Source organism: Panulirus ornatus, chromosome 14, assembly GCF_036320965.1.
Source record: "Panulirus ornatus isolate Po-2019 chromosome 14, ASM3632096v1, whole genome shotgun sequence".
In the NCBI taxonomy this organism is placed as follows: Eukaryota; Metazoa; Arthropoda; class Malacostraca; order Decapoda; family Palinuridae; genus Panulirus; species Panulirus ornatus.
The window spans coordinates 47,629,755-47,642,694 of NC_092237.1; the positions used below are offsets into that span (position 1 = coordinate 47,629,755).

Genomic DNA, 12,940 nt, shown 5'->3' on the forward strand with positions numbered 1-12,940 from the left:
CCTTGGTTATATAGCGTCACGAACCTTCCCTTTTGGTTATATAGCGTCACGGCTTACTACCCTTGGTTATATAGCGTCACGGACCTTACCCTTGGTTATATAGCGTCACGGACCTTACCCTTGGTTGTATAGCGTCACGGACCTTACCCTTGGTTATATAGCGTCACGGACCTTACCCTTGGTTATATAGCGTCACGGACCTTACCCTTGGTTATATAGCGTCACGGACCTTACCCTTGGTTATATAGCGTCACGGACCTTACCCTTGGTTATATAGCGTCACGGACCTTACCCTTGGTTATATAGCGTCACGGACCTTACCCTTGGTTATATACCGTCGCGGACCTTACCCTTGGTTATATAGCGTCACGGAGTTTTGATTACATAGTCAGTGAACCAAGCTGCACAGCTGCTATGATGTATACATACTGTGAAATATAACTTGAGGAAATATGTAGGATGATTCATTCTTAGTATGTACTTACATACTTTTGTGTACTCAAATCCTCTTATTTTCAACCCACCCTCCCTAACCTTCCTATAATAATACAAAAAAATCTGTGTATATGAAGCAAAGCCACATCAGACTGTGGTCGACGCCGGTACATGAGCAAGGCTTGCCAGGCCAGCGAGCAAAGCTACGTCAGATGGTACGACCCAGACTAGGAAGCCGCTGTAGCAGCTACATTATAACAATTTTCTTATTCATGACGCCAGACAAACACAACACCTTCCCCAGGCCGCTACCTGCCTGGCTGCCACATTATAACCTGATGTTTATCTCCCAATGCGTCCATAACCTTCGTGTTTCTTGAAACATTGTAGATATGATAGTATATGTAGACGCAATCATGAGATTTTTTTTAAAATTGTACATTCCCAAAGGATATTACGTTTCATAGGATCATATATATATATATATATATATATATATATATATATATATATATATATATATATATATATATATATATATATATATATATATATATATATATATATATATATATATATATATATATATATATATATATATATATATATATATATAAGTTTTGTTTAAGATGGTATATTAATACGAATCATACATAATTATCTTTTTTGACAGCAACGACAGAATACCTAAAGAAATGAAAATGAAAAATAAAATCAGTGTAAATCTGAGATAAAGTATTTATAAATTAATGTTGGAATGATATATGATGTATGGTAAAGTCAGGCTACAATATGTCTTATGAAAAAACCCATAAAGCCAGGCTACAAAATATCGTTGTACAAAGCCCACAGAGCTGGGTCGTATTTGTCTGTGATAACCAATGACAGCGGGTAATGACAGGGTCGAGCACACGTGTGTATAATACCCAGTCTACGACAACGTAGACGGTAAACAAACTGGAGTCACTCCGGATCACCAGCCTGGACGACACTCAAGCCAACAACTTTTCACGACGTTCAGAACCAAATGGTAGTCTGTCTCTTGACCGGGTCAGCTACTGCCGTCTTCTGTCTCATCCTAAACTCTATAAGAGGTGCACATCAATGAGCAGTGCTGAATATCAATCAAATTGTACACATATAAGTCGTCCGCATTTCGCGTAGTCGCGGCTGATATCCATTTGGACACGTCACTGTCACTTGAAGGGACAACGGTAAAATATTCCAACAGACGTAAAGTTCCATGGAGGACTACTTACCCCTACCATCTCGTTCTCAACCCATCTAGTTCTACCTCTTTATGCCCGTGTTCCCACCGTTATCCATCAGGAAACTTTTATGAAATGATTCTAGGTGTCCCATTGCGAACATTGGTGTCATACTTCGTCAACGCTCACGAAGAATTGACGATATACAGCTTATTCGATGTATTGTCAACGTGGCTGACCCACTTTGCTGTGGAATATTTCAACCGCGACAGAAGCGATGTGAAGCCCACTAGAGTTACGGTCGTGGGTCACACAACTAGATGTATGTTGGTGTCTCATTTGAGACGAAGCTTGTGCTTGTTCATCCTCCGTCATGTGTATTATTCTTCTAGTGCCATGGCGAGTGGAACAAGTCTCATACGATTTATACCAAACTAGTTGTAAAGCATAATACAATAACCCTGTCACGTTCAAATACCAGCCAATTTTGTCCACAGCGTGGCAAGTCCTGGCCTCCATTTATTGATAAACTCGGCCAGGCTTATGCAATACGTTTAATAATCATCACAGAGTGTCAGTCACATTTGTTGAAAATTCCTCTGACGCAAAATCTTGCTGCATGACTTCCAATACCAGTCTATCCGGTCAGGACTTAGTCAAGTAATATTTCACAAGCTTCCGTCAGCGTCGCAGGGAAGTTTTCCTTAGTGAAAGTCTTCCTCCGTCTTCCATATGTATTCTATTCCCTTACAGTTGTATAACACTAGATCAATCAGACGGATGACACACCCGCAGCTAACCATGAATAACGTCACACAGTCAAGCTGCCAGATGACATGACACACACCTCATACCCGAGTCTGTGTGAACTGTTCACTTTTCGATTCAGTTCGTGAGTGTCCTCATGTACCTCTTACTGCCATTGTGCACTGGGATAACGTTCTCCTTCTTATTCTCAGTTCTTTGAAATCTTGAGACAATGATCATCCGTTGCACGTCAAGGTAACTTGCTTTCACTCGGCTTCTCGACTCTATTCCTAATCTGGGAACTTAAGTCCTTCATGCAGTCCTTATATTACAGACCTTTACACGAACAATTGTTTCCCCCTTCTACAGTCAACATGAAGTGCCTCCTGGACCAAGCTTGGCCCTGCAGGGATCCTGCCACCTCTCAAGAGGTCGGCCGTCATCCACCCTTGTACACTCCAAATATTACCAAATTTCCCCGCTGCTGGATGTGATTATTACACGAAAGTGCACTTGGGAACTTACTGTGTTTCATTTTCCCGTGGACTCACGCGCTAAATGGTGATTATATATATATATATATATATATATATATATATATATATATATATATATATATATATATATATATATATATATATATATATATATATATACATATATATATGTATATATTTATATATATATATATATATATATATATATATATATATATATATATATATATATATATATATATATATATATATATTTATATATATATATATATATATATATATATATATATATATATATATATATATATATATATATATATATATATATATATGATGAAAACTAGTCTGTGTGTAACATATGCACCAAAAACACAGAAGGAAAAACAATTTATGAAATCTTTCGTTTATTACACCTTCAGAGAAAGTTCTGTAAGAAAAATTTGCAAATCACATATACATCGGGAGCGAACACAATTCAAAGGTCAGCATACATGACGTAACGTGAGAAAGTGTACAGTTCTGAATACCGGAGTGTCACTCGACAAAACACAAGAAGCAGAATAACATCTGAACCTGAGATACTGTGAGTATAATGTCTTGTACCTGTGTGGAGGAACCTGAGATACTGTGAGTATAATGTCTTGTACCTGTGTGGAGGAACCTGAGATACTGTGAGTATAATGTCTTGTACCTGTGTGGAGGAACCTGAGATACTGTGAGTATAATGTCTTGTACCTGTGTGGAGGAACCTGAGATACTGTGAGTATCATGTCTTGTACCTGTGTGGAGGAACCTGAGATACTGTGAGTATCATGTCTTGTACCTGTGTGGAGGAACTGAGATACTGTGAGTATCATGTCTTGTACCTGTGTGGAGAACCTGAGATACTGTGAGTATAATGTCTTGTACCTGTGTGGAGAACCTGAGATACTGTGAGTATAATGTCTTGTACTGTGTGGAGGAACCTGAGATACTGTGAGTATCATGTCTTGTACCTGTGTGGAGAACCTGAGATACTGTGAGTATAATGTCTTGTACTGTGTGGAGGAACCTGAGATACTGTGAGTATAATGTCTTGTACCTGTGTGGAGAACCTGAGATACTGTGAGTATCATGTCTTGTACCTGTGTGGAGGAACTGAGATACTGTGAGTATAATGTCTTGTACTGTGTGGAGGAACCTGAGATACTGTGAGTATAATGTCTTGTACCTGTGTGGAGGAACTGAGATACTGTGAGTATAATGTCTTGTACCTGTGTGGAGGAACTGAGATACTGTGAGTATAATGTCTTGTACCTGTGTGGAGAACCTGAGATACTGTGAGTATAATGTCTTGTACCTGTGTGGAGAACCTGAGATACTGTGAGTATCATGTCTTGTACCTGTGTGGAGAACCTGAGATACTGTGAGTATCATGTCTTGTACCTGTGTGGAGGAACTGAGATACTGTGAGTATCATGTCTTGTACCTGTGTGGAGAACCTGAGATACTGTGAGTATCATGTCTTGTACCTGTGTGGAGGAACTGAGATACTGTGAGTATCATGTCTTGTACCTGTGTGGAGGAACTGAGATACTGTGAGTATCATGTCTTGTACCTGTGTGGAGAACCTGAGATACTGTGAGTATCATGTCTTGTACCTGTGTGGAGAACCTGAGATACTGTGAGTATCATGTCTTGTACCTGTGTGGAGAACCTGAGATACTGTGAGTATCATGTCTTGTACCTGTGTGGAGAACCTGAGATACTGTGAGTATCATGTCTTGTACCTGTGTGGAGAACCTGAGATACTGTGAGTATAATGTCTTGTACCTGTGTGGAGAACCTGAGATACTGTGAGTATAATGTCTTGTACCTGTGTGGAGGAACTGAGATACTGTGAGTATCATGTCTTGTACCTGTGTGGAGAACCTGAGATACTGTGAGTATCATGTCTTGTACCTGTGTGGAGAACCTGAGATACTGTGAGTATAATGTCTTGTACCTGTGTGGAGGAACTGAGATACTGTGAGTATCATGTCTTGTACCTGTGTGGAGAACCTGAGATACTGTGAGTATAATGTCTTGTACTGTGTGGAGGAACCTGAGATACTGTGAGTATCATGTCTTGTACCTGTGTGGAGAACCTGAGATACTGTGAGTATAATGTCTTGTACCTGTGTGGAGAACCTGAGATACTGTGAGTATCATGTCTTGTACCTGTGTGGAGAACCTGAGATACTGTGAGTATCATGTCTTGTACCTGTGTGGAGGAACTGAGATACTGTGAGTATCATGTCTTGTACCTGTGTGGAGAACCTGAGATACTGTGAGTATAATGTCTTGTACTGTGTGGAGGAACCTGAGATACTGTGAGTATCATGTCTTGTACCTGTGTGGAGAACCTGAGATACTGTGAGTATCATGTCTTGTACCTGTGTGGAGAACCTGAGATACTGTGAGTATCATGTCTTGTACCTGTGTGGAGGAACTGAGATACTGTGAGTATCATGTCTTGTACCTGTGTGGAGGAACTGAGATACTGTGAGTATCATGTCTTGTACCTGTGTGGAGGAACCTGAGATACTGTGAGTATCATGTCTTGTACCTGTGTGGAGGAACTGAGATACTGTGAGTATAATGTCTTGTACTGTGTGGAGGAACCTGAGATACTGTGAGTATCATGTCTTGTACCTGTGTGGAGGAACCTGAGATACTGTGAGTATCATGTCTTGTACCTGTGTGGAGAACCTGAGATACTGTGAGTATAATGTCTTGTACTGTGTGGAGGAACCTGAGATACTGTGAGTATCATGTCTTGTACCTGTGTGGAGGAACCTGAGATACTGTGAGTATCATGTCTTGTACCTGTGTGGAGGAACTGAGATACTGTGAGTATAATGTCTTGTACCTGTGTGGAGGAACCTGAGATACTGTGAGTATCATGTCTTGTACCTGTGTGGAGGAACCTGAGATACTGTGAGTATCATGTCTTGTACCTGTGTGGAGGAACCTGAGATACTGTGAGTATCATGTCTTGTACCTGTGTGGAGAACCTGAGATACTGTGAGTATCATGTCTTGTACCTGTGTGGAGGAACCTGAGATACTGTGAGTATCATGTCTTGTACCTGTGTGGAGAACCTGAGATACTGTGAGTATAATGTCTTGTACTGTGTGGAGGAACCTGAGATACTGTGAGTATCATGTCTTGTACCTGTGTGGAGAACCTGAGATACTGTGAGTATAATGTCTTGTACCTGTGTGGAGAACCTGAGATACTGTGAGTATCATGTCTTGTACCTGTGTGGAGAACCTGAGATACTGTGAGTATAATGTCTTGTACCTGTGTGGAGGAACTGAGATACTGTGAGTATAATGTCTTGTACCTGTGTGGAGGAACCTGAGATACTGTGAGTATCATGTCTTGTACCTGTGTGGAGAACCTGAGATACTGTGAGTATCATGTCTTGTACCTGTGTGGAGAACCTGAGATACTGTGAGTATAATGTCTTGTACCTGTGTGGAGGAACTGAGATACTGTGAGTATCATGTCTTGTACCTGTGTGGAGGAACTGAGATACTGTGAGTATAATGTCTTGTACCTGTGTGGAGGAACTGAGATACTGTGAGTATAATGTCTTGTACTGTGTGGAGGAACCTGAGATACTGTGAGTATCATGTCTTGTACCTGTGTGGAGGAACTGAGATACTGTGAGTATCATGTCTTGTACCTGTGTGGAGAACCTGAGATACTGTGAGTATAATGTCTTGTACTGTGTGGAGGAACCTGAGATACTGTGAGTATAATGTCTTGTACCTGTGTGGAGAACCTGAGATACTGTGAGTATAATGTCTTGTACCTGTGTGGAGGAACTGAGATACTGTGAGTATCATGTCTTGTACCTGTGTGGAGGAACTGAGATACTGTGAGTATCATGTCTTGTACCTGTGTGGAGGAACCTGAGATACTGTGAGTATAATGTCTTGTACTGTGTGGAGGAACCTGAGATACTGTGAGTATCATGTCTTGTACCTGTGTGGAGAACCTGAGATACTGTGAGTATAATGTCTTGTACTGTGTGGAGGAACCTGAGATACTGTGAGTATCATGTCTTGTACCTGTGTGGAGGAACTGAGATACTGTGAGTATCATGTCTTGTACCTGTGTGGAGGAACCTGAGATACTGTGAGTATCATGTCTTGTACCTGTGTGGAGGAACTGAGATACTGTGAGTATAATGTCTTGTACCTGTGTGGAGAACCTGAGATACTGTGAGTATAATGTCTTGTACCTGTGTGGAGGAACCTGAGATACTGTGAGTATCATGTCTTGTACCTGTGTGGAGAACCTGAGATACTGTGAGTATCATGTCTTGTACCTGTGTGGAGGAACTGAGATACTGTGAGTATCATGTCTTGTACCTGTGTGGAGAACCTGAGATACTGTGAGTATCATGTCTTGTACCTGTGTGGAGAACCTGAGATACTGTGAGTATCATGTCTTGTACCTGTGTGGAGGAACTGAGATACTGTGAGTATAATGTCTTGTACCTGTGTGGAGAACCTGAGATACTGTGAGTATAATGTCTTGTACCTGTGTGGAGGAACTGAGATACTGTGAGTATAATGTCTTGTACCTGTGTGGAGGAACTGAGATACTGTGAGTATCATGTCTTGTACCTGTGTGGAGGAACTGAGATACTGTACGTTTGTCTGGAATGCGAGTCATGCATGACTCTCCACTCTAGGTGGGTGATCAGATTGGTGCTATGTATATTACGTTTTTTTTTTTTTACACTTGTTTGTGCATCTATTACGTCTATACGTTGGTGGGTATGTCTGTACGTTGTTGTGCATGTCTGTACGTTAGTGTGTGCGCCTACACGCTGGAAAGTACGTCTATACGTTGGTGTGTACGTCTATACGTTGGTGTGTACGTCTATACGTTCGTGTATGCGTCTATACGTTGGTGTGTATGCCTATACGTTGGTGTGTACGTCTATACGTTGGTGTGTATGTCTATACGTTGGTGTGTACGTCTATACGTTGGTGTGTATGTCTATACGTTGGTGTGTACGTCTATACGTTCGTGTATGCGTCTATACGTTGGTGTGTATGTCTATACGTTGGTGTGTACGTCTATACGTTGGTGTGTACGTCTATACGTTGGTGTGTACGTCTATACGTTGGTGTGTACGTCTATACGCTGGTGTGTACGTCTATACGTTGGTGTGTACGTCTATACGCTGGTGTGTACGTCTATACGTTGGTGTGTACGTCTATACGTTGGTGTGTATGTCTATACGCTGGTGTGTACGTCTATACGTTGGTGTGTACGTCTATACGTTGGTGTGTACGTCTATACGTTGGTGTGTACGTCTATACGCTGGTGTGTACGTCTATACGTTGGTGTGTACGTCTATACGTTGGTGTGTACGTCTATACGCTGGTGTGTACGTCTATACGTTAGTGTGTACGTCTATACGTTGGTGTGTTTGTCTATACGCTGGTGTGTACGTCTATACGTTGGTGTGTACGTCTATACGTTGGTGTGTACGTCTATACGTTGGTGTGTACGTCTATACGTTGGTGTGTACGTCTATACGTTGATGTGTACGTCTATACGTTAGTGTGTATGAACAGATCTGGGCATATGTGAAGAAACAAGATTCTGGGAGATCATCATTCTTTGACTGGATCTTGTATCGTCACCACCGGTTTAGATCATCCGCTGACCGAGTGCTGAGTGATCACCAGTTCTCTAAGTCCTGGACCGTCATTTGTTAATTAACCGGGGCCCCGGATGACCACCAGTTAACTGAAACACATAAACCGGGTCAGATCACCCAAGAGTTAGCTGGACCAGGTAACCGTGCCTGGGACACCCACCAGTTAACTGGGCCTGGGACACCCACCAGTTAGCTGGACCAGTTAACCGTGCCTGGGACACCCACCAGTTAACTGGACCAGTTAAACGGGCCTGGGACACCCACCAGTTAACCGGGCCCAGGACACCCACCAGTTAACTGGACCTGTTAACCGGGCCCAGGACACCCACCAGTTAACTGGGCCTGTTAACCGGACCCAGGACACCCACCAGTTAACTGGACCTGTTAACCGGGCCCAGGACACCCACCAGTTAACTGGACCTGTTAACCGGGCCCAGGACACCTACCAGTTAACTGGACCTGTTAACCGGGCCCAGGACACCCACCAGTTAGCTGGACCAGTTAACATGGCCCAGTTAACCGGGCCCAGAACACCCACCAGTTAACTGGACCAGTTAACCGGGCCCAGGACACCCATCAGTTACTGGACCAGTTAACATGGCTCAGGACATCCATCAGTTAACCAGCTGGACTGGTTAACCGGTTGGTGGTGAGCATATTAATCTAATATACCTGAAGCAAAGGAGTATAAAACAATGCAAACACTGAATTTCCCAACTGTTGATTAAATATGTACCGAGACTGCATGATTGCATTTTATTAATGGTAATGAGGCAATTAAATGCAGTATGTTCTGTAAATGTTAATCATTTAATTTTTTTATAATAGTTGTGAATTTTTTTATCAGTCATTTAAAGTAAATCTGAATCCGAGTAAATAATGACAAACAAGAAAAATATTGGTTTACTCCCTTGACCACGACAGGGTACGACCTCTGACCTGACCCTAGGTTCAAGTCGCAGGCGTCATACACCCAAGGGTCATCCTGCAGTGTTCAAGGGGATTAATATAAACACATCGTACCAGCAGCCTTACTAATATTACATCTCTCTCTCTCTCTCTCTCTCTCCCTCGTTCATCGTTGATGGCAACATAAACCACTGAAACCACCACAATGACTCCATTACCACCACTACCACTACACCACTACCACACCCACACCAACACACCACCACGGCTGTGCCTTCACCACACCCACAGTTGCCGCCCAAGATGAACGGAAGCAAGGCCCCAGCACCACCTCCGGCAGACGAGATCACCAAGGAGATCCGCAAGCTGAACTTCGACGACAAGCCTGCCAGCAACAAGGGTAAGTAACCTCCCTTACCTGACGCCTTCTTCAACCGTCACCTATCGTCATCACCTGCACAAAAATCTGACTCGTGTATGGCCCGTACTCGCATCCCTCAACGGTTCCAACATCTGGTCCTCTCCAGACCCTAACGTGTGATCACCCCAGCCCTCAGTCATAAACCTCCGTCCTCCAAGCTTGTCAGCTCTTGACACTCACTTATGTGAGATCCCCCTGGCACTAGCTCGTACCATCTGGCTTTCACCTGAATCCCACCCTTACCTTCAGCCACAGTCTCGTCACACACACACACACACACACACACACACCTCGGGCCTCTCTCAACTCAGACACATTGTAAGAATTCCCAGACGTCACCCGTCCGTCCCTGAGTCTCACCGCCCCCTCACCTAGGCCCTGATCCACTTCAGGACTCTTCTTTTCCCTCACCCTCCCATCTTCTTAGTTCATACCTTTGGTTCTTTTAAGAGACGTAGCCAGAACCCCAGGTGGATTCCACAATGATAACGATATCACGGGGGCCATTGATAACATATCTCTCATTCAGCCTTCATCACCAAGTGTTGTGTCAATATAATTCCCGGATTTCCCTGGGTGAAGGTAAGGAGGCCCCGAGTTTACTGGGTGTCCTGGAGTGTTACAAAGATGCTGAATAACGTCTCAAATATTCGTCCAAGTTTACTTATAAACAATTTCAAAAACTTGGCATATCTGAAAGATGTGAGAAAAATAATAGATATAAAAAAGCACAGGGGGAGAGGGATGGGGAAGAATACTTGCGACGAACTCTGCCAAGAGACAGACGTCTTGCTCGTAGTGCTCACCGCAGAAAAGTCCAGGGTTACGAGGCGTGTGAGCTGCGTGTTTTCAAGTGCTATGAGTGAGGCAGAGACGTTGTCTGTAGTGGAGTGAAAGCTACCAGCCCACATGACGGAAAGGAGGCAGTTACCTGAGCCAAGGAGTGCAATCTGACTGCTACAGAAGTGCTGGCTCACCGTACAATCGGGGAGAGAGAGAGAGAGAGAGAGAGAGAGAGAGAGCTATTCTTTGCTCAACACACAACAAGGTAATAAATGATACTTCCAGCGCTCCGGACTTGAGCATCCCTGCCTTGGCCGGCGTGCAGTTCTGGCAGGGGTTGGGCACCCTACACCAGTAGTCACGGATCCATACCCTAAATAAAAGGATCTGAAATCACTCGTGAGGAAGAGATGAGACAATATGGCCGAGGGAGATGACAAGGAAAAGACGGTGAACGTTAGGATAAGGAAGTGTTAAACTTGCGTAATGTGGGTCGTTCAGACAAGTGTGTGAGAGAAGGCAGAGGTCATGGAACACCTTACTGGACCGGAGAGAAAGGCGTGAGGACTGGAGGTTGCAGACAGTGACACACAGAGCAAGGGAGGCGTGGGGAATCTGGCAAAGAATAGTATGTGCATTGAAGAGCTGGATGACTTGCACGGTCGGGAGAGGCACCGGTTTGTTGGGGTTACAGGTGGCAATGACGAGGGTGAAGGGATACGTACAGTGTGTGTGTGTGTGTGTGTGTGTGTTTGCAATAATGGAAACATCTGTTGCAGTTACAAGCTAGAATCATGGCAACAGAGGGCATGCTTGGATGAAAGTGTAACAGACAGGTTTGGCCAAAAAGGAATACGTGACAGATAAGTGTGGAGAGTGTATGGTCTGTGAACGCGTTAAGTGGATGCCTAACAAGCACGAGTGATCATAGTTAATATCTTCTATAAGGCGGAGAGGAAAACGTGCATGAGTAATCGAGGAAAGTAAAAGTGGAGATGTTAAGAAAGGAAAGTGTGAAATTACATTCCCGAATACTATCATTGCGTATACCAGGTGGGAGAGGTCACGCGAGGGTGGAAGTGGAGGAGGAGGAAGAGAGCTCGCACTGCTGAGTAGCAAGATGGTAGGTGTAGAGAATGATGCAACACCACATGATGGACCACTGGTTTCTGCTCCCATGTCTGCACGTGAGAAATGGCTTTTCTGGATAGAGATAAGAAAAAGAGAAAGAGCAACAAATATGGATAACGTGCAAGGCGTAGAAGGAACCAAAACAGGTATAGTAACATGTGAGAAACGTGTAAGTGTGAGGAGAGAGACAGAGATGATCGCGTGTGTGTGTACGGATGATAGGGCCATGTATGACGTCAGGCAGGTGAGGCTGGTCAACATGTATAGCAGTGTGGCTGAGGTTATGGGGAGAAAGGTCTCTCTCGAGGGGAAAGGAACAGATGCATTAACAGAACTGCTGACAGCTCGAGATGTACTTAAAATGCCATGGGACCTCCACAGATGCAGTATAAAGACTGTGTTATGTCACCTGAGAAGCTCTGCACTGCTGTATAACACTGTCTTCTGGTGCATAAGGCTGAGGATCGTATGAATGAACAGTAGGGCACCGTACACGGTGTACATTTCCCCATCAATAAAAAAGAAATTACTTAAGAGCAACGGTACGTAAACTGTATATATCTTTCAGATAAATGTTCAACTTTCCCTTTAACTCCTTCCCTTTAACTCCAAAAGATAACTGGCCTCCATGAATGAATAAAATTCATTCAATGCAGAACCTGGCAGGGGCCCTCCGTCAGGAGCCGCTGGCCATGTCATAAGTAACAGCATCTGTTTTTTTTTCCCCGGTGCGGCTGCAGAGACCAAACAGCACCAGCAGGATCAGCCGTCCGCCGTCACTCTGCCCCAGGAGTTCGTCGTCAAGTACCTGGGACGTCGAGATGCCGGGGGACTCTGGGGCATCAAGGTGAGTGTGCGGAGCTTCATGATGGGCTACCGGGGTAGGGGAGGTGATGGGGCAAAGGTGTGTATACTGGACGGTGAAGAGAACCATCAGGGCGAGTGTGGCAAGTGGAACATCAACGTTTGGTGTACCTGGGACATAGAGCATCACATTGGTGTACCGGGGCTCTAAGGCATCAGGGTCGGCGAACCGGGAGCTTTAGGGGATCAGGGTTGATGTACCGGGGATGGGCATCAGGGCTGGTATACCGGGAGC

At 43.9% G+C, this 12,940-nt stretch overlaps 1 protein-coding gene across 6 annotated transcripts in view; it reads left to right on the forward strand.

Annotated features, from left to right (window-relative positions):
* The window catches only part of LOC139753380 (low density lipoprotein receptor adapter protein 1), a 136,879-nt gene that overhangs the window by 47,960 nt on the left and 75,979 nt on the right, over positions 1-12,940 (forward strand). For all 6 annotated transcript variants that reach the window (XM_071669813.1, XM_071669808.1, XM_071669809.1 and 3 more), the window contains exons 2-3: positions 9,798-9,906; positions 12,582-12,688. In XM_071669813.1, the coding sequence (XP_071525914.1) occupies positions 9,798-9,906; positions 12,582-12,688 (216 nt within the window). The remainder of the gene's footprint in view (positions 1-9,797; positions 9,907-12,581; positions 12,689-12,940) is intronic.